Genomic DNA, 25,234 nt, shown 5'->3' with positions numbered 1-25,234 from the left:
TGGCGGCGGGGCGGGCCCGCAGCGCCGCTATTTGAGCCCGCTCGGCGCTCGCCGCGCTCCTCTGCCGCTCCCCGCCGCAGCGCCCAGCTCGCCCAGCCATGCCCAACATCGTGCTCTTCAGCGGCAGCTCCCACCACGACCTGTCCCAGCGGGTGGCGGACCGGCTCGGGCTGGAGCTGGGCAAGGTGGTCACCAAGAAGTTCAGCAACCAGGAGACCAGGTGAGTGCCTGTGCCCCGGCCCCGCCGCCTCTCCCCCGCCCCGGACACACCCCCGTGTCACCCCGGGCTGCCGGCCGGCTCCTCTCCGCTGTCATCTGCTGCCGCGTCCCCCCGGTCACCCGGCGGGTGCTGCCAGGGCGGCTGAGCCGCTGCGGGACCCGCGTTGGGATGGCTCGCTGCAGGTGCAGCCGGGGCAGCGCGGCGTGCTCCGCTGTGTCCTGCCCGGCCGTCGTTCCCGGCTGTCCCCGCTCCCTTCCTCCCGCCTGCGGAGCTCGGGCACCGCACCGGAGCCGGCCCGGCTCGGCAGCGCTCCCGCCGGGAGCCCCTCGGCCGGAGGAGGGCTGGCACGGCCCCGGCCGGGTGAAGAGCATCCTCCCTCCAGTGCCGTGGGAATGCAGCTTCCTCTGGCAGCCTCTCTGCGACAGCAGGTGCATCCCACCGCTTGCAGATAATTAACTTATATTAAGATAATTAAGTTGATCAGCTTTATATACCTAAACGTAAAAAAACTGTCTTTTGTTTTATGAACTACAGTCTGCCATGCAGTTTTGTAAGTAGGTCTGCATACAGGCAAATATGAGAATAGAATGGTGATGATGGATTAGATTTTTTGAAAAGGGTCTAGGTTAAATTACATTTGCAGAATTTGTTGCAACTGTTCTTTGTTTTGCATTAGCAGCCAGCTCTGTGTGTGTGTGTGTACCTGCTACAGCTCCTGTAGGGCTCCAGTCCCTAGTCCAAGAATGATGGTCATGCACGAGAGCGATACAAGTTGTTGTGATAGCCTTGGCTTGCTCCTAAAAGTGCAGTCATACCAGGTTCTTGGCCAGACAAACACAGAAAGTAACTTTGGTAACAGTGCAAAAAGTCCTGTGTGAAACCATGAGGACAGCTTGCTCACGTGGAGCTCGAGAGTGTGCATGCCAACGCTTTTTCTATTGATATTGCTTCTCTTTATTAGTGAGTGTATCATCTTAGCTTTCTGACCTACCTATTTAATTTGCTGAATTTTGACCAAAAATTTTAAATTGAGGTGGCAGTGGTATGTTCACCCTGTGAGCTGGTAAGACTGCAAGTACATCTCTGTAGGTATGTGAGTCTAGGCTGACAGCTGATTCTAAAACACAAGTTCCTGCTGTAAGTAGCTGGCTAGTCTCTGAGGTTCTTGTATGTTTATTTTTATCTGTTCTTGTTCTGAATCTCCTGAAAAAGCGTGTTTTCATTGCTTCCTTTGAAAGATTAACATGATGTGTTCTAAAATTGCTCTCACAAAGCTTGTCCTTCTTTTCTGTCCACATTTTTGCATTCTCAGTGCAGTTGCTCTTGTTCTAGTTATGTTCACTGGCATTACTATAAACCCTCTTCCACTGGTGTTTATGCAGTCTAATGTTTGCACACTCTAACTCTTCTATTCATTCCTGATTAAATGAAAGCTTAAATCTTCTCTCAATTCTTTCCAGCCCCATACTCATTTTATTGCTCTTTGATCTCCTTTCTGCATGATGAAACTTAACTTGTGTATTTGGGTTGCATGACTTTCTTGCTAACTTGTCTAATTTTTTCTAATCTTTGTTCTCCAGAGACACCTTAATCTGTGCTTGAAACATAGCAAACAGCAGAACTAAATTGATTTACATTTCAGCCAAGGTAGAAATTTATCTCCACAGATTGCATATTTATTTTCTAAGATAAGTTAATTAAATTTTGGGCTTCAGGATGCACCTATTTTTCCAGGTATGGAATATTCTCTCCACAATTAAAAAGGAAGGTAGTGGTGACTGCAGTACATCAATGGTTTGGCTAATCTAGTAGCGTCAGTTTATTTTTTTAGGCAAGCAGTGATGTAGTGTGGTACAGATATGAGGAATGCATTTATTAGGAATATTATTTCTGATTGTTTCTGTTGCGACATGGCAAGGCTGACATTATCTTTATTTCTTTTATTCCCTGAACTGAAATGCCATAATATTTTAAACCTTTAAGTGTTGTTTTTTGTTTGATTTTACAACTTCCTTCTTTAGAAAGTCTAATCTGAATTTCCTGTTTCCCCTTCAGCAAATAAAGTTGTATCCTCTATATAATATAATATTTCAAGTAGTTTTTTCAATATTCTTAGCAACTTGCTTCAAGATGTTGACTTTCCAGTTTCCTAGACTAATGTTCTTAATTTAAAAAACCCCAGGAATTGTACTAAGAGAATTCCTCAACAATGTATATGAAATTAATCTACAGGTAAAATTGATACTTGGGCAGAGGGGCTCTTTCCTGAAGCATTGGGATTTTCAGTCTGTCTATACTGTTAACTTGTGTGTGTATGCAAGCAAAAAAAGTCTTCTTCCTATATACAGTGACTCCAACACAGTACTTTCTTTGTTTTTGTTCCATTTTTAATTTTTTCAACAAGTGTATTGGCATTATGAAATACACTTGCAGTATTGCAGAATACTATAACCTGATAGTTAAAAAGCTCAAAGAACGTGAAACCTTCCAGTGGTACTCCAGCAATCCCCCATGCAAACAGATAAGCCTGGGCCTGAGGGTCAAACTCTTGCTTTGTCAGATCTGTTGTTAGCAAGTTGCAGAGAAGATTTACCTTGCGTTCAAAATTCTGTTTTGCTGTTTGCGGCATTCTCTTAAATATAAATGCTGTGTAAATTGATAACTGTGTGCAGCCCCAGGCTTGAATCCTTGCAAAAGGTCCTAGCTGGAAGCCTTTTACTTGAGAGTTGTAATTAATCTGGCTTGCAGAATAGGGTGGAGGGAAGGGTTATTAAATATTTTGCATTATATTTCAAGTCAGACAGGCTTTAGGTTTCTCAGCAGCTGTAAGTGGGTTTGAGAAACTGATGCTGAGTTTAGCCAGGAATAGGACCACCACTGACAAGTACTGTGGCTAAATAGCCAGTGCCTGTATGTCTACAGCTCCAGAACATTTAAAATGGGAAAGGCTTCTCATTTTTATCTGTATGGAGACTGGTGTATCTAGCAGTTAATATCACAGTCCCCTTCTGATTTAGGCAGTCAATATTCTTTCAGGTTCTGTAGCTGGTAAATGTAATGTACTGTGCTGAGAAAGTTGGGGAGATTGCTGGCAGACTCAATCACTACCCCATTTTTTTTCCTCCTTCCCTTTAAACTGTATGGAAATGCTTTCCTTCAGCTGGCTACTAAAGTCAAGCAACCCTACTGAATGCAGCACCAGAGCTCCTCAATAAACTCTGGTTGTGGATGATAAGTCTGTTATTATTCATAGCTTGTGTGTCAGTTAAGTGCCAGCCACAGTATCATGGTAGGAGCTTGGGTGACACCACCTTATTTATCTGGCAAAATGATAAGGGCTGCAATGGGGGGCTTAGTCAGTTTATCTTCTTCAAACCCCACAAACCAACTGTCATCAGCAGTTTTGAGGCTGGAGGAAGAAGAAGGGAATGAAGTCCTTAAACAGGGATGATTTTTGTAGCCTGAGCATCATGAAATTGTTTGACTGACATGTAACAGGTGCATACAGATATTAAACACTCTGAAGCTTTTTGCAAAATTGTCTTCAAATACACCGAGGTGGCATTTAATTAGAGTTGCTGTACAATTAAACCCCAGTGCAGGTATTTTTGGTGATTCAATTGAAAAAATATGATTAAATTTATCACTTTGTAAATAATTTTATTTTCTTACAAGATAGGATATTCTTCCTTTTCTAAAGACTATTTATTTTAACTCTGCCCTTGAAATACTTGTTATTTTCAAAATGGTGAAACTACTCATAGATGGCATTCTTTTGCACACATTTTTCCTGGTGAAAGATGTTCGTGCTGCCACCTATTCCTATGAGGTTCCTGGTTTCTTGCTGTCAGATTCACTGGCTGAAGTGAGTCTTGCAGATTTTCTTGATCCAAGAGGAAAGGAATTGAAATCCTGCCTGGCACACATGAATTTGAAGGCTTCCTACCCACAGCCTTATTCAGCAGCTGAAGTTGGACTGTTTCAGAAACATCAAATTAAAGTGAATTTCATTTAGCATTTACAGAAGGAAATATGGAATGACTACAAAGGGATATTGTCTGCTGTATGGGAAAAGCTGTGCTGTTAATATGAGAGCCATTTTCTTGTGAGTAAATTAAACTGGATGTCATGGGCTGATATTTGATCTTGGAAGTTAGGAAAAAGTAGCTAATGTTTCCTTGGAGAATTCATTCTAGGATGGGTCTGAGTCTGTATTTCACGCAAAGTGGGGAAACTAAACCAGTTTGCTCCATGAAGAAAATAACTGAAAAAAAATCAGGAGCAAACCTGGAAACTTACATCTTGGGGATTTACAATTTGTCACCTGGCTCTAAGACTTTCTCCTTACCTCCCCATCAGCATCAGTGTACTGCACTTGTCTCAGATGAGACATGACCTCACTGCATCTCGTGTAACCTGGTTCCTTTGGGTTCAGCTGGTGTGGAGCCATGAGCTTTATCACCCTCACTGCGTAGATGGTGTTTGCAGATCCCTAATCATGGAATGAGCAAGCTCAGGTCACAGACACTGGTGTTAGAACAGCTGAAGACAGTAGGGATTAGGGACACACTGGGAGGTGAAGTGTTTCTTCATACTGCCCAGCTGCTGAGCAAGTAATTCCCAGCTGGGCTGGTTGTGGTCTGCCTCTCTCAGTGGCTTGCACTGTCATGAGCAAGGGGAGGCTGGAGAAAAAGATTTTACCAGCTTGGTTGAGAAGGTAAAAATTGTTCCTGGACTGCACACTGTGTGTGTTAAAACCACAACAGTGTGTTTGTATAGGGAATTGAAGATTCAATAAATATGACCATTTATTGCATTGTTCATGTCTCTGAATTGGGAAAGGCCCCAAATCCTCTAAAGCTTTTGGTTTGAGATTTCCACTTTTTTGACCTTGCCATATACTGTGCATTTTTATCTTTGTACAGATACTGAATACTTGAAATTAAAAAAATACCCCCTGCCTCAAAGAACTCAAGCAAAACCAAAAAAAACCACACCACCAGCTATGTCACCTCCCTCTCCCCCCAAAAAAAGAAAGCCAAACAAAAATAAAGCCCCAATATGTGTGAATAATGGTGGCTAACAATCCCAGGTGTCCTTAGGTGCATAGTTTGGTACTCAGCCTTTGAAGAGTTTTTGTACGTGTTCAGGCTTGTTGCACATTTGTTTCCAAATTTTTGAGGGTAGTTTTTGGACTGCATGTTGTTAAACCCAGAACTTGCTCAAGAAAATGTGTTTTCCCCTTGCAGTGGCAGGCTGTGTACCAGAGTAGAGGGTAACAAGATATTTCCTATCTTCTGGTGTTACCATACCAGTGCTCTGCATTAAAACTGGGCAGTTGTTAATGGAGATACAGCAGGGGGTTTGTCTTGGAACTGCTAATCCAAGTGGAAGAGCCCAGAGTTGAGGGAACACCATGGGTGCCAGGAGATACAGGATCCCTATAGACTTAAAACCAACTCTGGTGTTTTTATTGTATCTTTGTTGTTTTGGGCTTTTCTGGTACCCACTTTGTTATGCAACATCATGTCAGTTGAAATATTTGCCTGGTAAGTGGAAGCTCTTGCTTTGCAAGACTTTACTCTGGGAAATGTGTTCCCAAAGGTAAGAGGTCAAACACACCCTGCTGCTCAGGGCTTGCCATTGGCTGGGTTTCATGCAAACTCAGCATGTGGATTTGTTTGATCACTTTTGAGATATCGATTCATTTGCACACTGTATGAGGACTCTAGACCTTCATTTTTGGACTCTTCCCTGGGTGCTGGAAGGGCCTGAAGTACATATCTACTTTACTAGCGTCAAATTTGCTTGAGAAATCTTACTTTTTGTAACCATGGCTAGAAACTTAATCTGCCGTAATTATTTAAAAAGCAAACATAGAGCTCTTGTAAGTGTATGATTTGAACATCCTAGTTATGTATTTACATTATTTATCTTTGTAGTCTATCTTTACATACTTAATCTCCAGTTTCCCCACAGGTGTTTGGTTTTTAGCTAAAATGTACAAATTTGTAATTCCCATCACTAAGTTCAGCTGGGACTGCACTATAAGTCTAGCTCAAAAGGATCTCAGTCTTGTATTACTCCTGATTCTGGTTTTTGCTTAATGGATGCTTCAGCCGTTGAAATATGTTTGTAATCTAAGTGGCTTTTATGCTGTATCCTTTATTCATGATTATTAGTCTGCCCAAATTTCTATTTATTGAATTAAGCTTTCAAATCAGCCTTTGCAAATTGCAGGCAAATACCAGTGCTTAAACTTGGTATTCATCATGTCCTGTCTTACGTGGATCTTTCCCAGCTAGAGCCTTTTGCTTCTGGATGCCAAGCAGCTGGCTCAGAGTTAATTACTTTTGTAGGCTATCGATTTTTGTAAATTTCCCTTTTAAACACAATTGTGTGGTGTCAGGGTTTTCAATGTACAGGTTCTGTTGACTCTTCTTAAACAGAAATTTATTTAAACTGTTACCAAATAGCTGAATTTGATTAAATTGCATAAAACAAACAGAGCTTGTAATCTTGAGGCAAGAGCTTGTTCTTTTGTCCTTCCTCTGTGTCCTGACTATGTGAAATTGTTTAAATAACCTCGCAGACAGCTAATGAGGTCATTATATAGATGAAAAAATTAGTAGAAATGTTAGTAAGATAACTGTCACAGAGTTTGACTGCAGTTAGCTTAGTGTCGTCTAATAGATACTGGAATACAACATTCAAATACCTGATTATTCTATAGTTTGTCTTTTATTGGTTGCCTGAATATTAAAAAAAAAAAAAAAGGGGATAGGGACAAAAGAACCCAAACCAAAACAAACCCAACCTGCTAATTCCCCACTCTCCCTCCAGTAAAAAACAAACACCACCCAAACCTTCACCAGTGTGGTTATTACAGGCTGTATCTGATGGAGCACTTGCAACACAAGGGCTGGTTATCTTTTACTCTCAGGCTTGGGGAAGGTGAAATAGGTGGCTCTGTGTGTATCTGTTGGTTGAGTCTACACAATACCTCTCAATACCAATCTTTGAGAAGGCAGATGACAAGAGAGACTGATCTGTTGCACAGCTCTCTTGAGTTGACTGGGAAATGTGACATTTCTGTGTGACAAGTATGTCATTCTAGCCTTAAAAACATAGCTACCCTTCTTTTTCCAATGCACTGAGAGGAAGAAGTAGCATTTCTAAGTTGTTTATAAGATGGCATTTATTGGTGGCCCAAGATCATAAGAAAAAAAACACAATTAATGACAATGGAAAAATCATTACTTCAGTCCACGGTATTAACCAGACCTGTATTTGTCTGAAAGTATATTCCTTGACCTTCTGAAAACTGTTATTTTTTAGTGATGTGCATAGAAGTGACAGTTTTTAAAAGAGTAAAGCAACTCCAAGTATTCTTTTAGTATATATTGAACATTAAAATTATATACTTTTATCACTCAGACAGTTTTTTTCCTAGTGTGTGATGCCAGACTGTTAAATTATCTATTCTTTTTTTTCCTAAGTAATAAACTATTTTTTTTCTTTGGGTTTATTCCAAAGGTGTGGTTTGAACAACACTCATTGTAAAGTAGGTCTGTGTAATTGCTGAGTCAGGGTGCAATTAGAATTTTTTTAAGTCCTCACGATAACCACAAAGCTTATAATAATGATTGAGGCCACATTTATAAGCCAGTGTGCAGATTCTTCACCTGGAGCTGGATTTGTGTTCAGGAGGGCTCCTACTTAAGCCTGGCTAGTTTTTCCAATTATTTATCACACTTAGTATCTTACTGAAAAAATGTTTTGTTGACCAAAACTTTTCCAGCTCCAATAAGGGAAACAGACTAAGAAAATATTTTTATCAAAACAGTATTCTCTGAATGGCCTCATTCTGTTGATCAAAAACTGAGAGAGGGAAGTAACAATTTTGTGACTAAAAAATTGTGTTTTTGTGGATTTATGAAAGCCTCCAAAAGGTTTCCTGGTGTATCTGCAGATGATGCTGTCCCTGACCACCTCTGTCCTTCCAGATACCTGATGTTTGATGATTTGCTTTCTTTTGACCTTAAGAAATCCTGCTAGTAGCATTCTTAGCCAAAAAAAAAAAAAAAAAGAAAAATGTATTCAGTTAAGGAGAAAAGAGAAGATCTTTGTGTGGCTTGTTAGGGACTGCAGAAAACTCAAGTAAGGGAGCTGAGAGCATGTACTCAACTATCTTGGTGGTGATAAATCAAATGGGTGCTTATCATTAAGATGTTTAAAAGCAGTAAATTCCTTTCTATGGAAAGGTCATGGGTCTTACACAGCACCCTGAGACCTGATAAACAAAACTTCTTAGGACTGTGTTTGACTAGAGCAAGCCTCAGCATTGAAGGACCCATTAGAGAAATTATTCTACCCACATCTGGGCCATTTGGATGATTTCCAGTCAGAAACTTCTGCTTAGTTGTGTCTTGGGTAAAGAGACAACCTTTTAAATAAGGGTTCAGTATATTCTATCATTTAATAACTGAGATTAATATAGTAGAGCATGGATTTGCAAGGTCTAATCACTTACTTATTTAGGAAGTCTGCATGTTTTGTGTACATTGTACATGGATTTAGGGAAAAATCAAAGTTTTTCTGTTATATGTAAGTTTTGGAGTAACAAGTTTGAAAAGTTAATGTGGTTCGGCAGTAGATATCTTTTGCTTGGATCTAGAATTGAGAAAAAATACACATTCAACAGTTTTATTTTTCCTGTTTGTTTTTAAACTCAATTTAATTTTTTAATCCTGTGGTGTGAGCAGTGATTGATCCCAGAATTTGTCTTGAAATCTGTGGGAGAAAAAAAAAAACTTAGATATTCACATAAAGAACCAAAGAACAAAAGAGTTTTTTTCAGAGCAAATCTAACTGACATGACATGAGAGTTGAGCCCTGGTAAGCTGTTGATTAGCAGCCTTCTTAGCTTTTCTGTATGACTTTTTTTCATTTAAAAACACTTTACTTAAACCTCATGGTGTAGATTTGATAGCTGGGCTGGTGCTGACCTGATGAAGACCATACTGGCAAATATTGAAATAGAGATTGTGTCAAGGAGGCTGTTATTGGAATCACTGTAAAAATAATCCTACTCTAAATGGGAAGTTTACTGAAAACCTGTGGTAGTTTGTTAAAACACAACTGAACTTTTTAGTCATGCTTTTCCAGTAATTTAAGTGTTGAAATGATCATCTCCTGCTCTTTCAGTGTAGAGATTGGTGAAAGTGTGAGAGGGGAAGATGTGTATATTATCCAGAGTGGCTGTGGAGAAATAAATGACAACTTAATGGAACTACTCATCATGATCAATGCTTGCAAGATTGCATCATCCTCCAGAGTGACTGCTGTAATTCCATGTTTTCCATATGCCAGGCAAGATAAGAAGGACAAGGTAGGTAAGAATTGTGTCATTTTGGAAGGCTTCTGTTCAGCTTGCTCACTCGAAATTTTTAGAGATTAATAAATTTCATAAACATTTAAGTGATTCAAAAGATTTTATTTTTCCCCCCCACCTTTTCTCTTGGTAAAATGCTTATTTATTTTATCCACAAGTGAATGAAGTGAAACAATAAATTATTTTTTTGCTTGTGTTTTGATAACTGACATGCCTTCAGTTTGCAAAAGTAGGTATACTTTGTATGTAGTCTATTGCAGAGTACTTTGCCAGCAAACCACATTTTATAGGATTGTTTAGCCTGCTTTTTCAAAGTTTTTTTGGTTTTTAAATCCCATCAATATAGAGAGTACACCTTTTAAAACATTTTAATTGCATGGAATTAAATACTAAATTCAAAATGCTGTAACTATTATATAGGTAGGTTTTATCTTATATGGTTAAACAGAGCATAATGGAAGGAACTGATAAAATCTACAATACATAATAGAAATTAATAAAAACATTTTCTGTTGCCAAACATTTTAAAACATTTTTTTTTTATATCTGTAATAATTATTTTCATTTATGAAGACAAGAAATTGCATGGAAACCCCATAAATGCTCTACTGATTTTATTGCCCTTTTCCTGAATTTCACTTGTCATAACTGATGAATATATCAGTTCAGCCAAGTTTGTAGCCCAGTAGCAAGCCCTCTGATTTCAAAAAATAGAGCACTAGATTTTCTATCTCTAATATATACTAAAAAAACAAACCTTTGATATGTTATATGAATGATAATTTTACCTAAGCTCATTCAAAAAGTAGTAGTAAGAAATGTGAATTTGGCTTTAAGGATTGGATTGCAATGGTTGTGTTTTTAAAAAACTGTCTGTCCTTTACTTCCTGTAAATGGACCGCCCCCTCTCTTTCACTTTGGGCATCAGACAAGCCACTCTGCCATCCCTCTGTTAGTCTGTATATTCTTTTAGATAAAAAGCATAGCAGGAATGAAGTAATGGAGAAGGGAAAAATAATAGCACTCATTTCAAAATATGTAATAGCCTGTGATATCCAAGAACAAAACTAAAAAACCTCATTTTTTGGTATATTAATTCTTTAAGTGCAGGCTCTGTAATACTATATTACTACTATGAAGGTGTGCTTATTATACTTCCAAACATGAAATTCAGGAATTAAAAAGTAAGACCTTTTCTTTGCCTGCATCTCTTGGTACTTCATTTTTTCTGTTTTGTAGTGGATGATGCTTTCCCTTGATCAGAAGGGGTGTCATACTTTTTATCAAAAGACCTTGAAAGGGAATCAATAAGCATTTTATTGAAAAGAGGGGAAAGCATCCACTATGTTTTGATTTCCCACTTCATATTGAGAAGTTGTGCTGTACCATCCCTGAAGCTCTTGGTGTGGGAAAAGGATGAGTATATTCCAAAATTTCCATGCATCTAAATTGTCTTGTCAAGGGTACCCAAATTCTCTGTGGTAGACTTCCAGAGACATTTTAACCCATCCAGGAATATTTTGTATTTCAGAACTGCCATCTGATAATTAATAGTGTAGGAAAGCAATTTTGAGTAATAGAGACCTTGAGATTTTTTTTCCAGGCTATTCTCTCTGTGTCACTAAGTTCCGCAATTGTAGGCAAGAATTTTTTGTCGCTGTTGTGTGTGGGGCTTTTTTCCTGCTCAGTTTTGCAATTGAGAAAATGTTTGCTGTCTTTGGAAATTAACCTTGGTAGTTGACCTCCATGTTGCAAAATAAGCTATAATACAGCTGTCAACATTGGGCAGCTTATTGACAGGGACATCTTCCCTCCTGCTTGCATCAGATCATTTGGTCTTTGACCCATCATGAGTGCACAAGCTTTGTGTGATGCCTGAAGTGCCAGTAAAGTGCCAGCCATTTTCTTCCTATGATTGTACACAGATTGTCTTCTGTGCTGAAAGATGTTGCTGTAGCATGCTTGACTATGAACTGAAGCAGTATAATACTCAGTAGATGGATGTTGTTTTCTGGTTTGAATTTAAGTTACTGACTTCAGTTAATTACAAGCTAAGTAGACTGAGTCCTTGCTGCTTAAAATAACCATGTATTTTTCATACCTCTGATGCAGTTATGATTCCTGACAACAATTAAAGTGTTCTTCCTTTATTTATGGAAGGAAAGGGCCTTGCAGTAAAAATCTTAGTCTGAGCAATCTAATCTACTCTGAAAATTTTGGCACTAAACTTGGACAATCTTTAAATGAGAAACAGATTTACAAAAAAAAGGCTTACGAGAATGATAAAGTCAGTAAGTTAATTTAGATTCAGTCAAGTGCTGCCCTTAACAAGAATATTTCTGATGCACAAGCTAGCTAAACTTAAAAATAGCTCATATGTTTCTGTGCTTTGACTATAACTGCACTTATGCATCCTCTAATTATGCTAACCTTCCAAGCTGTGGGCAGGACACATTTTATGTAGGATGCTGCAGAGATGCCTTTGGGATAAGTTAGAAGTACAGTGACAGGTGAGTTTGGTGTTCTACAGCTCATGTAACTTTGTTTTTTTGATTTGTAGAAGGGGTCCGTGGAGCGTTGGGTAGGTATCTTTTTTTTTTTTTTTTTTAATCTAACACTACGCATTTCCATTAATATGGCCTTAAAGGGTGAAACTTACTGGGTTACATTATGTATAACTAGGAACATTTCCAGTTTCACTTCTTGATTTCAGTTGTGTTTCACCTAGGCCATGACAGTAATTCTGTGAAATAATTTGCTACAAGAAAACCCCTAGATTCTAGTTAAAAAATTATTTGGACATTCAAGATAATGGCTGTCAATTTCTGAGGCTTCAAAGCATATCTCATTTTTGAAATTACAAATTTGAGTAATGCATTAGTGAACATTCAGTATCCATACACTTCACAACTGGCTTTCTTGGAAGTGAAAGTTCCAGTTATAAATCTTTGGGCTTTCTTTGATTTCCTTTTTTTTTTTTTTTCTGTTCAGTGTGCATGTGATGAATATTGAGCAAGACAATGTACTAAGATGCTTAAAGGCAACAGAGCTTTGATCTTGATGGAGAACTTTTACTTTCAGCTATGTGTCCTTTGCACAGTTACTCTTGTGAGGTTGTTTGTATTAGCTTTGTGGATTCCTCCTGCCATTAGTAATTCAAGTGATTTTTTTAACAATTTACATGTACGTAATCTAATGCTGCATTTCACACTAACAGCTCTGAAAATAATGTAAAATTACATCAAAGAATTGAACTATGAATGCTGTGAATCTGTGTTCTTACCTCTCTCATCAGAAGCAAACGTTACGAACTACATTATAAGGAAAATCATGAGTTCTCATCCACCTTTGTCATCCAGGTTTCTGAATAATGAGGCCATGTTATCTGAGGTTCCCATGAATATATTTTCTTTGGTTTTAAAATAGTCTTCAATTTGCATCATATTGTAGCACAAAACATAATTTCTATGCAAGGAAGCAAATCCTAAATGTGTCACGTGGGTTTTCTTTTAATGCACAATTTTGTGTGAAGGAAACCTTCAGCTGCAAGAAGCCTCTTTTGTCCTAATCTCCTGTTAGCCCATTCTTAAGAAACAGGTACTGGTGTCTGGCTATCTTTACTTCCAAGACCCTCTGCCCCCCAACATGTAGGCAATCTGTGATGTGTGGATATCTGCTAAAACAAGTTACTTAGTGGTAAAACTTCAAGTTCTTCCTTCTGGGAAGGCAGCCTGCAAGGCCAGCAGCTGAAAGAAATACCAACTGGTAATGTATGCATTAGTGTGGGATGCAGGAGAGTATTTTATTTGGGTTTTTTTTTGATGGTGATACTCATATTGATACATGAGACAAACTGAATGGTATCCACATTGAACAGAAATGAAAAAAATTGGACAAAATTCAGTGTGCTGAATGGAGTGGAAATGCCAAAACCACAGTCTGAAAAGAATGTAATTTGCCTTTATCAAACCTCTAATTTCAGATTTAGCTGTTAGTCCAGCTTAGTGGAGGCATTAAACTAAATCTCTGTAAAGAGCTGGTAAGAGAACACTAGAATGAAAAGAGTAGATACCAAATATTTCTTTTGTTAGATGTTGACAGAGGTTTGATAGAGCTGAAGTGATCAGGAATTCAAATAGCATGAACAAAAATTTGCTACTAATAATAGAAATATCCAGAAAGCTTTGGACAGCTTACAGAACTGAACTTTTAAATGAAGAGTAGCATTGTCCTCAGTAAGTGAAAAATCAACTGTGCTGAAGCACTAATGATGATAAATGCTTCTGGAAGCCATATGCATCTGAATTACAGAGGTCTAGGGGAGTGCTGCCTGTTGCATCTCCTTTCTGTGTCTCTTAGACAAAATGGTGGTGATGTTCTGTGAAACACAAGACCAAAAGGGATGGTTTTCAAAAGGAAGAGTTTAAGTAATGATGGTGATAAACTTGATCTGGCCATGAAACGAAACTCAGTTTCTGTTCTGGAAGTATGTTGTCAATCTGCAGGTTAAAAACAGAGAAATTACCAGTGTCCACCCAAACTAGGAACAGTTGTGATGAAAATATTGGCTTCTTGATAGGACACAAATCAAACAGCATCCTGGCTAAATTGTCAGTGATTCAGCTCCTTGTCACATATGCCCTTGGGTATCAATGGAAGGAAAGCAGAGGTACTCTGTAATTGTGTGTATGGGCTGGAAAGAGAGGAAGTTCCTGGGAGGTGAAATGAGGCTCTGTAATAAAGAGATGTATCAGGAGAGAACACTGTGCCAGCAGAAAACAGTCTGATATTGACTTGGAAACTCTGACTTGCAGTTCTGCCTTCATGCTAATGCTATAGCCAGCCTTATTTAAAGATTAGCAAAAGAAAGCAGGAGGTTTTGTTTAGTGCTAGTTTAGAGTTTTTGTTTAGTGTAGAGAAAACTGTCTAGGGAAACATAGGTTTTTACAGAGCTTTAAAAAATGAAAGAACTTTGGAGTAACTAAAAAAAGAGTGAGGTATCCTCCAGTCATAGTTTCCTTTTTGTGCTTGTTTGTTTCTTTAATGTCCTTGGTGCTTTTAAAAATCTCTTTGACATTGGCATTAACTTTGCTAATAAGATATTTCTTCTTCTTTAATTCTTTCTGCTTAGGATTTATTCATCCTCCCCTGTCTCTTTTGGGAGTTGTAATTGCATCCAGGAATTAATCATAAATTTAAAAAGAAAAAAAATAGGATAAAAGACCTCTGCCAACAAGGATCTGCTACAAGCTTTACAGTGTTATGGAGAAATGCTTGATACTAACATTGTTTTAAAGCAGTGTTCTCAAAAGTTTGGTTCATTTTGCCTTCAATCTTTGGTTTTGCAATGCTTCTTAGAACAAGATAGAATTGAGTGTTTATGTAGAGTAGAGGCTTAGAGAAATTAAGATTGTCTTTCTGCTATGAAAAAGTTAGCTGAAACTTTTAAGTAGAAGAATTAGAAGACTATATTTCAAATTTTATCTCTTTAATACAAAGCATTATTATGCAGACTGTTCAAACTGATTTAGATATTCCTAATTGCTTTACTGAGTTTCAGAACCCTAGTAGCAAGATTGATAAGCTGGTTTGGCTAAAGTTCTGAAGCTTTTCATACCTAGATTCCAAATACTGTAAAGGAAAAAAACAAGAAAATTAACTAATCTTCTGATTGCTTTCATCTAGTCAAAATATTTTTTAAATGTAAACAACTGTGCTTTATTCTTCAGAGCCGTGCACCAATCTCTGCAAAACTTGTTGCCAACATGCTGTCAGTTGCAGGGGCTGACCACATCATCACCATGGACCTGCATGCTTCTCAGATCCAGGTAACTCTTGGTTCTTATCTCTTGTGCCTAGAAGCTCTACTGAATCAATGTGACAAGCTAATTGTAATTCTCTGGGGCTTTGGTCATTATTTTGAGAGGCTATGTACAGAACTTGTGAGGGTTCAGGGAAAGTCTTGCTACCTGTTTCCAATTAAATTCTCTTTTAGATAGAGACCAGTCTCGATTATATGGGGTGATTTTGTAGTCATTTCAAATATTTGTGCTTTAAAGTCTTTGGTAGGATTTTCCAAGTCTAATGTAAGGGCTTACAGAACATAAAATATACTGGCTTGGGGCAAGTTCTCTTAATCTTAGCCTTGTCAGAGATTATAATGTTGCCCTAGGTAGAGTTTTTTTGATACTGCCAAGGGTATAATATTTTCTTAAAAGAAATGGAAATGGAGCCTGGCAACCCCTACCTGGCTTATGCTGAATCCAGCAAATCACAAAACCTTTGCCTCAGACACACAGCAGACATAATTTGTCATTCTCATGTGTACCGTGTTTAATTTTTTATAGAAAACACCATATCTTTCAGTGCTGGCATTCCATTTAATCAGAGTTTCTTATTTTGCCCGATAGCTGTCACATAAATAAAAAGGTCTAAACCAGATTTCTTGTTTTTACAACTTGTACAAATATTCCATTTTAGTTTGAGTCTTACCCATGTTGAAATACTGCTGTTAATGTCAAGCAGTTGAAATTTATGGAAGTTGAGTATTATTCACTGGATTTTTTGAGAGCTTTTCACTAGCACAAATTTATTTGAGTGCCTGAAGGTGATCATATTTTATGATTTTTATATCAATTGAGAACTTTCTTTTTCACTACTCTTGGGTGATATTTTTAGAGACCTTAATATTTATTTGACTTCATCAGCATTTGACAGTAGTATCAAAAGCAGAATTAAATCAGTGTAAAATACTAATGAAGTTCTACCATTCATGAAAGGCAAAGGCTTGATTCTTTCCCTTTGTCTCTGTTCCAGGTAAGATAAAACAAATATTCATGAAACTCTTTCTCTTTTGGACTAGGGTTTTTTTGACATTCCAGTAGATAACCTGTATGCAGAACCCGCAGTCCTGCAGTGGATTAAAGAGAACATTCCCGAGTGGAGAAACTGTATCATAGTCTCACCTGATGCAGGTGGTGCAAAAAGGTACTATACAAGCCTAAAACAATTAGATTTCCATAGAGTTAGTGGGTAATGATCTAGTTTGTCTAGTCTTCTGTACTTCTCTGTGAATTGTGCAAGGTATAGGGTACATCACTGATGAATCCAACTGCTTTGTATAAACAGAACAACTAGTTCTTCCAATGTTTTTCATGCTTGAAAACATTCAGGAGCTTTCTATACTCTAAAGAAGATATTTTTCTCTCTCCCTGGATATGGCCTCATTAGCTGAATCCCTCCACCAGAGGGAAGAGATTTTTCCTGCTGCTTGCTTCTTTAGTCAAGTTGCTGCACCTCTTCCTGCTTCGCTCTGGAATTGCCTAAGCTTCCCTTCTCTGTCAAAGCATATGGCCTATTCCCACTGTACCTGCTGGCATTTAGGTAAGAGCTTGCTTGACTCATATTTCTTTTTTCTTTACATTATTGCATTCCAGATGTAAACCTGCTTGACCTCAAGTTTTGTGCTATAAATGTTAGAAGAAGGGAATGAAAGTTAGAGCGGTGAAGGGTAAAAACAGTAAACTTAGTTAATTGCAGGCTTTCTTCATTCACAGCATGTGTTACTCATCTAGCAAACTCTGTTTTATTTGGTATTGATTGAGCATAAACCAATGCCAGAGCTCAGAAGCAGGCTGGCTGGTGAGGTCATAAAGCATGCCATTGAGGCAAAATGCTTATTTTCAGGTTTCAGTGCTTGTGCTGCTGCTGCAGAGAGAACAAAGACAAATGAAGTGAGACTCCTGTACACCCATAGCAATTTAAGTGTGTGAAATGTAGTATGGGGAAAAGTGTCAAAGACTGTCATAATTTGATTTTAATTTGAGCCTTTGGGTCTGTTGTGAGCATTGAAGTTGTAATGTTTTTTAGGGAAATAAGACTGAGTAGAACTTCTAGTTGTTTCTTTTTAGATTAATCAAGTTAAGGATGTGAAGAACATAGAAAGCATTCTAAAGGATCACTTAGTTAAATTTCTTTGTTTGTTCCTATCAGGATAGTGTTATTTTTGCATTTGATTTTTATGTTGGTTTTGTTTTTTAAACAAAATACAGTCTTTGCTTAGAATTCAAGTCAGAAGACAGCATTTTTTTCCCTTACCTAACATTTTTGCATTATCAAATTAATCATAAAAGTTTATTTTTTGAAGATCACTCTCATTGTACTTAATAAAGATAGTACAGTCTATCTTTAGTATCTTTCTGTTGTAATGCAACCAACCAGTTTCTGGTGAAATAAGGGTAGATGTTGTTTTCAGTAAATTCATTGATTCTCCTTCACCTTCAGTAATAAAATGAAAATTGTTTGACATTTCCATTTAAAATATGTAGAACTTCAAAATAAAACTGAATAAAAATTTAATAGAATGTGAAAATTGAACATGAATTACTGTAAAATTTATATCTGTAACTCTTAATTTAAAATAAATCCATTTTCTTGCACTTATTTAAGATACTTGAATTTTCTTTTGCTTCTTACCACTTGCTTGGTTTTTCTCCAACTTATTAGATGTTGCAGCTGAAATAAGGCATGGAAATTCTATTGATATCTTAATGCCTCTGAGGTATTGAGATATGCTATGAAATTACACTATTCATGAAAAAAAGACAAAATTTTTGGATTTTTTTATCATCCATTTATTGAAATTCAGTAACTAAAACTTCCATATTTAAGTGATAGAGAACTAAAACTGTATTCTCTATTAACCATGCATGTTAATAACCTTGTAAACAGCATTCTAGGCATAGTCTAAAAAGGCAGGATACAAGGTTGCAGCAGCACTTAGAAAAAACGTGGAATTTTTTATTCCTGTCTCTGTATTCCTAAGAGCTCTATTATTTTAAACAAACTGGAAAAAGGCAATCAGAGGTCTGTAACAAGTGAAGTTTATTATTGCAAGTTTGTTTGGCCACCAGAGGTCACCCTGAAGAGTTTTAAAAGATCTTTGTCAAGCAGATGTATGCTAAGGGAATTATTAATGAAATAAGCTACTTGATTACTAGTCAAGTACTGTGAAAAGAATTATTAATCATTATTAACCTGTTTGTTTTTTGCTGTTTGGCTTGGTTTCAAGTCCTGCAATGGTATTTTTCAGTTAAAATGTTAAAGTGCACATTCCCGTAGGCTTAGAATTTACTTCCCCCTGCTTTAAATTACCTAGTGTGACTAGTATTGCAGCAGCTTAATAAAAGCTTGTGAATAGCTGAAATGTTTTCAAAGCCAGGCACTTAATGACAGAAAACTATAGTCAACTCAATTTAAAAAATTAATTTTTGGGGTATTCCTTGCAAAAGTTTTTGCTGTGGTAATTTAAAAGCCAGAAAACAAAGCTGTTTTGTGACAAATATATCTGTATGACTGTTTTTTCTCTTAAAATGGTTCTCTAAATGTGGTGTATTTCTTCCTGTAACTTAGGGTTACTTCAATTGCTGACAGACTGAATGTGGAATTTGCTCTAATTCATAAGGAAAGAAAGAAGGCAAATGAAGTGGACAGAATGGTCTTGGTTGGTGATGTGAAAGACAGAGTAGCAATTCTTGTTGATGATATGGCTGACACATGTGGCACCATATGTCATGCAGCAGACAAGTAAGTATTATTCTCATCTGTCTCACTGTAGTGTTCTCACTCACTGCACAGCTGATGAATGCAGCTGTCCTCAAAGCCCATAACCCAACCTGACCTCCATAGCATGAAGTCTGGCCCTTGAGTCGGTAGTCACTGTTCTGTGATTCAGCTGTGTCCTTCTTTAGAACATGAAATTGAGAAAATATTTACAGAAATATATGATCTGGCCCTAGGAAGAACACAGAATAAATAAGATGTCGTATAACTTGAAAAGGACTTGGGCCATCTAGTGCACTTTACAGTTCCAAGGCAGAAACAACAGCTTAAAAATCATTTCCCCCTTGAACCTCATCACAGAGACTTTCCACTCTCCTTAGGCAATCTTTCACAAAGCTTTACTGAATTTAACATTGTAAAGTATTTTTGCCATAGTGTCCAATGCAAATATGATATTTATCTTCACTGTACATTTTGAGTATAAAACTACTTGACCTTTTCCTCTGCGGAGGTGAGCATAAGATATCCTGTCTTCTGTCTGAAAGTTTGTTGAAGAATTCTCATTTCCCTCTAGACTGAAGTAACTTGAGTTTGTTCAGTCTTTCCACAAGGTTTGTAGACTTGTGTTCAATTGTGATGCCCTCTGGATTCCTTCCAGCTGTTCTACTTCTTGAAGTGGAGCTTGTGACTGTAGACCCACTATCCTAACTAAGGTTCTAGCAGTGCTAAGTAGAAAGGATTATTTATGTTTTTCCAGGTGCCTTTATGCTGGTTCTTTTCAGGTTAGTAGTAGGGCTGGCTCATGTTCTTCTGGTTCTCAACCAGCACCCCCAGGTCCTTTTCCACCAGGCAGCTTTTCAGCCTCTCTTCCCCTAGCACGTAGCACTGCAGGGGATTGTTGTGACCCAAGTGCAGGACCTAGCAGTTGGCCTTAGTGAACCTCATGCAGCTGGCCTCAGGCCACTGTCCACATCCCTCTGCAGAGCCTTCAGGCCCTCAGGCCTCAACACTCCCACCCAACCTGGTGTTACCTGCAGCCTTAACTGAGGGTGCCCTCCATCCGCTCGTCCAGATCCCCAGTGAAGATGTCAAATTTATCTTATCAAATACCTTATCAAATATATCTTATCAAATACCTTATCAAATGGGTTTGGGCCTAGGGGAACCCCACTAGTGAGTGGCTGCCAGCTGGATGTAGCTCCATTCACTACTGCTTTCTGGGCCCAGCCATCCAACCAGTCTTTCACCCAGTGAAAAGTATACCTGTCCAAGCTATGAGATGCAGATTTCCACAGGGGAATGTGGTGGGAAATGGTGTGAAAGCAATGACATTGTTCTTGGTGGTTTGAAGTAAGGTTAATCCCATGAGTTTACAGTCTTTAGTTGCAGACTTGCTGTTTACACATATATAAAGGATGTAAATAACTCAAGGAAGAACGATTCATATGGTCTTGTGTTTCTTATCATTTTCATGGAAATTTGATGAAATTTTGCAGAAATGTTTAGTTGTTTGCTGTCTTCATTCTAATCTACATCATACCTCAAAGTATTCTTCTAGGCTGTACCCTTTGCAGATCAAAATCACAAATTGCTTGGCCAACATATTTTTTATATTCTTGTGCATAGAGGAAGTTAATTACTGCCAAAAACCTTTATTTCTTTCCTGTTTTGAAAGAAGCAGTCTATTTATTTATAGTACATTCCTGGAGACCAAATTCTAAAACTGTCAATCACCTTCAATGCATCTGCAGTGTTTACTAAGAAAGATGCTTTTGCTTGAGTGATGCTGCCTTTTATCGTGTTCTTGGCATGAACTAATGCTTTTCATTAATGTAAAATCCAGGTGGGATGTACTTTGTGTGTAATAAGACTCATGCACCAAAATACTCCCTAGAACTCTTTCTGTCTGAGCAACCTAGATGCATATCAAGCAGATGAATTAAGAAATACATTTTCAGATACAACAGATCAACTTGCTTAAGTACAAACTCAAATACACACACTTGGTACACACTCAGCCTGTTGTAATGGATACTCCTTGTAGACTGCAGGTACTAAATGTAGTGCTGAAAATGACCAGAAGACTTTAATTTTTTTTTTTTAAGTCATTCAAAATGACTTTGGTTTTGTCTTTTTTTTTTCATCTCTTATGCTTCTTCCTGTGCCTTTGTGATGACCTGTTAAAATGCCATTCCTCAGGGCCTCTCTAAGGCTAGAGAAGCAGGTAGGATATAGCTGAGCATCTGGAGGCACTGAGGCCATTAGAAACTAAATTAGGATATTTTGACTCATTCACAAGGTGTTCTAGTTCTTTGATTTATACTTTTCTTTTCCTCATGCATCACTTCACTGTGTGCTTGGATCAGCAGCTTGTCTTCCCACAGCCTTGCAGTAATCTGGGCTTTTAATCATTAACATTTCTTCTTCGTCAGAAACTCCTTTCAAGCAGAACTGTTTGAATTGCAAATGAAAATAAAGGTGGACAATAATGGAGGCACAACAGAATTGTGAATACTGCCGTCCAACCTATTTAATTTTTTGCCTGGTTAAGATGGAAATCTTGTACTGGAGTTCATTTTTATGTTCTGCTGTTAAGTGCAGCATTGTAGATTAGTATCACTGCTACAGATAAGAACTTTTAAATTTAATTATAATTTTTGTTGGGGATTTTTCTGAGACAATTCAGATTTTTTCAATTTATAAAAATACCTGAATTATTTTGTAGCTATTTTATATGCATGACTTCATAAGTAAAATGTATTTTAGAGATTTGCATCCAGCTTTATCTGTAGCCATGCATCACAGCATGCTATTTTTGTGTGTTCTACAGGTTAATGTCTGCTGGAGCTACTAAAGTTTACGCCATTCTGACTCATGGCATCTTTTCTGGTCCTGCCCTCTCTCGGATTAATAATGCATCGTTTGAGGCTGTTGTGGTAACTAACACAATCCCCCAGGAGGAGAAAATGAAACATTGCCCAAAAATACAGGTACAGTTGTGCTTTTATGTCATTTCTTTAGACTCAGTATTTGTATTTTACAGCTCACTGGTGCTAGAATTTGTGCCTTCAGACAAAATTAATATTCTTAAATACATTGTTTGCAAAACATTTTGCTGAAACATGCTAAAGTACTGTTTTAAGGGCATTCAGGTAATATAATAGACCACTTCAAAATATTTGGTATTTGCCTCACATTGAATATGCTTGATTGTGAAAGAATGACAAATGTAAAATTGATTGGATTTTTTTCCTTTTTCTATTTTTTTTTAATCAATATTAATCATACAATATTTGCATGTAGGAAATAGTTATTCTGTTGAGGAGGCCACAGAAATCTTAGACAAGTTTATTTTTTCTTGTAAAACAGAAATGGAATTGTTCTGGAAAGTCATGTGTCCCATTTGGAAGTTTTCTTCAGTACAGAGTGTAGAAAAGTATAAAAGACTGAGGTTTTAAATGCATTATTGGATTTTTTTAAAAGCTTAACATTAGGTATTTATTTAAACAAGGCAAGCACTTAAAAAGGTCTACTTCCTTTAATGTGTAATTATGTCAAGCAGACACTGCCATCTGATGGCAAGAATAGTGGGGCTTTTTGACGACATGCCCTTTGTCAGAACTACTCAACAATTTTACTGTTCAGTGACCTTGGTCAATGTTTTCCTACTCAGTTTTTGAGTTCTTACCTTGGTATTATTGCAGCTCTTATGTATGTTCAATGCCTAAGCTTTAGTGTTATATTGCTCTCTAGAAATAAAAGTTACAAAGGTAGATGGAATATTTGTTTGTATGTTTATAAGCTGCATAGTTTATTGCTTTTGGCATGCCATCAAATTTTTCTTCTCAAATTTTCTTTCAGTTCATTGACATTTCCATGATCCTGGCAGAGGCAATTCGAAGAACACACAATGGTGAATCTGTGTCTTACCTGTTCAGCCACGTCCCCTTGTAACTGCAGGGGATTACACTGCATCTTTGCAAAGGTCTCTGAAGCTAGCACTGTTTTTAACGATGCACATCAACCATGAGAAATTACTATCTTTGTACAATTCGAGAGCTTTTATGTTTAATTATATTTGTCTTGTAATTACGTTTTGTTCTTTGTAAATGGGCAATAAATCTCAGTCGTACAGAAACCTTATGAATTCTCTTGAGAGTCTGGAAGTCTTGTGTGTTGTGTAAATTCTTCTCTGTGCCTGGTCCCACATTTGGCTCACTGCTGCGTCAGATCCTTTTTCCTGTATAGAACTGCAAACTGTTCACAGATCTGAACAGGATGTACACGTGTAAGATCATTCTCTGTGTTAAAAGCTACAGAGCTGAGCTCCTTCTATCTGTTAATCTCTTGGGCAAACAGCCGGGGATTTTTTGTTCAAGTACCATGAACAGTATTTTGTAAGCCCTAACAGTATGTGAAGGTCATTTTAATATTGAGGAACTGTTGACATACACATAGTGTGACCTGTTTGATACACTTAATGTTCACTTTTTTCCCCACAAGATATTTGTTGTTTTCTTTTATAAAGCTCTCATCACATGAAATTCTTTGCTTAACACCTATTCTGTAAAGTTGCTATCTTCAGTTGTAAAATTGGTATTTCAGTATTCCCAGTATTATTAATACCACTCATCATCAATAATGATGACCAAGCTTTAATCATGAGCAGTTTGGTGTAAATTTCATTTTTTTTCTGTGTTTTTTGACATTTCCTGCTTGTGATGATAGGAAGAATTTTGGTAAAGCTTTCCTGTAAAAGTTAATTGTGCCAAGTCCAAACAATATTAAACACACACAGAGTGGTCTGTACCATGGTTGAGAAGTATCTGAAAACACATGGTTTTTCAAACTGCAAGTAAATGGTGCACAGTTCTTCAAATTCCTGTTAGAAAATACTACAATACTTGTCTGTGCAGTGAGTGAACTAGGGTACAAGCAACTAATCTTGAATACTTTAACATTAGAAAATTAAAATCATTCTGAAAACAATTTTTCCTGTTGCATGTTAGGGCAGCTTATGGTTAAATATGGGTAATGTAGTCAGTAATGGATTTGGATGGGGGGTTTGGTACTCAAAATTGTAATTAGGTCTTTGAATCCTATTATGAATTGTTTCCAGTCTTTCTATCAGAAGAGTAATGTGTATTAAAATACTATCCTTGGACCTAGGTCACAGGAACTCAAATTTCCTACCTGAAATTGCTTACAAAAGCATTGCCATACTTGAGAGATGTTTCCTTGCTATAGTGTTATGTAAAAAATAGCCTTATTTCTTCCAAAGTTGCTTGTTTAGGGCTATATTTATAGTAATACAAGGATGTGTTACTAAGGGAATTTTTCCATTCCAGTTAAGATAGTTTTTAGAAAGTTTTTTTGGGTTTTTTTTTTTGTTTCTCTGAGAATAAATCTATTTGGTCTTCATTTTTCCCCAGTAATTTTCTATTGCTTCTGTGCAGAATTTCACTTGTACTGCTTCCAGTGATGAATACAGTAACAGTATATAAACTCTTGTGATGAGAATTCAGTTCAGCTGCTTATTCTCAGAGAAGCTCCTCATTAGAGCTGAATTTTCATAACTATAACAGTGGAAATGAATTTATAATATTGTTTCATTTGGTAAAGAAATGTCTTAACTGTAATATCACATAATCTCATTTTTTTGCAATTAGGTCAGTAGGCCCCTAGTCTGGGGCCACATAATTATACCAAGTTTACCCCTGAATACTACACAAAAGGCATACAATACATTTCCTGCACTGTATCAGTTCAGTTCCTTTATGCATCAGATTGTTGGAAGCAATCCTGCTCAATTGCATTTAACAGGATGAGATGGGGGAAGAGCAGAAGGGAAATTGCAGAACTAATCTTACTCTACGAGCTGCATTTTGTGCACCCAAAATGTTTATGAGGAGTTACAGGTGACTTCCAACAGCTCTGTGAAAACTGTGTCCATTTTGAGAGAATGGAAAGCCATGGGAACAGACAATGGTGAGGTGTTTGGTGTGTTGAATTCTCTATGCTCCCTGGTGCATGCCTGGATTCTGCTCTGAAGGTCTGAC

The 25,234-nt window shown here is 37.5% G+C and overlaps 1 protein-coding gene across 4 annotated transcripts; it reads left to right on the top strand.

Annotated features, from left to right (window-relative positions):
- Window positions 1–23,318, top strand: PRPS2 (phosphoribosyl pyrophosphate synthetase 2). Of its 4 annotated transcripts, none has more exons than XM_086880084.1 (8): window positions 7–220; window positions 9,428–9,611; window positions 12,175–12,195; window positions 15,344–15,442; window positions 16,477–16,601; window positions 19,026–19,199; window positions 22,006–22,165; window positions 23,037–23,318. In XM_086880084.1, the coding sequence occupies exons 1-8, from the start codon at window positions 99–101 to the stop codon at window positions 23,127–23,129; spliced, it is 978 nt and encodes a 325-aa protein (XP_086736210.1). In that variant the 5' UTR covers window positions 7–98; the 3' UTR covers window positions 23,130–23,318. The 4 variants fall into 4 exon arrangements, with proteins under 4 accessions (XP_086736211.1, XP_086736210.1, XP_086736208.1 ...); XM_086880082.1 differs by lacking the exon at window positions 7–220 and adding an exon at window positions 374–648; XM_086880085.1 differs by lacking the exon at window positions 12,175–12,195 and having other exon boundaries at window positions 1–220.
- The last annotated feature ends 1,916 nt before the right edge of the window (window positions 23,319–25,234 follow it).

This window comes from Cyanistes caeruleus, chromosome 3 (genome assembly GCF_971803275.1).
Source record: "Cyanistes caeruleus chromosome 3, bCyaCae1.hap1.1, whole genome shotgun sequence".
In the NCBI taxonomy this organism is placed as follows: domain Eukaryota; kingdom Metazoa; phylum Chordata; class Aves; order Passeriformes; family Paridae; genus Cyanistes; species Cyanistes caeruleus.
The sequence above is the reverse complement of the archived record's forward strand: the minus strand, read 5'-3'. Positions and strand labels throughout refer to the sequence as shown.

Coding starts and splice junctions, on each gene's coding strand:
- PRPS2 (XM_086880082.1), top strand. CDS start 389: ATGGCTCGCTGCAGGTGCAGCCGGGGCAGCGCGGCGTGCTCCGCTGTG. Junction 15,443..16,476: donor TGCATGCTTCTCAGATCCAG/GTAACTCTTGGT, acceptor CTTTTGGACTAG/GGTTTTTTTGACATTCCAGT. Junction 16,602..19,025: donor GATGCAGGTGGTGCAAAAAG/GTACTATACAAG, acceptor CCTGTAACTTAG/GGTTACTTCAATTGCTGACA.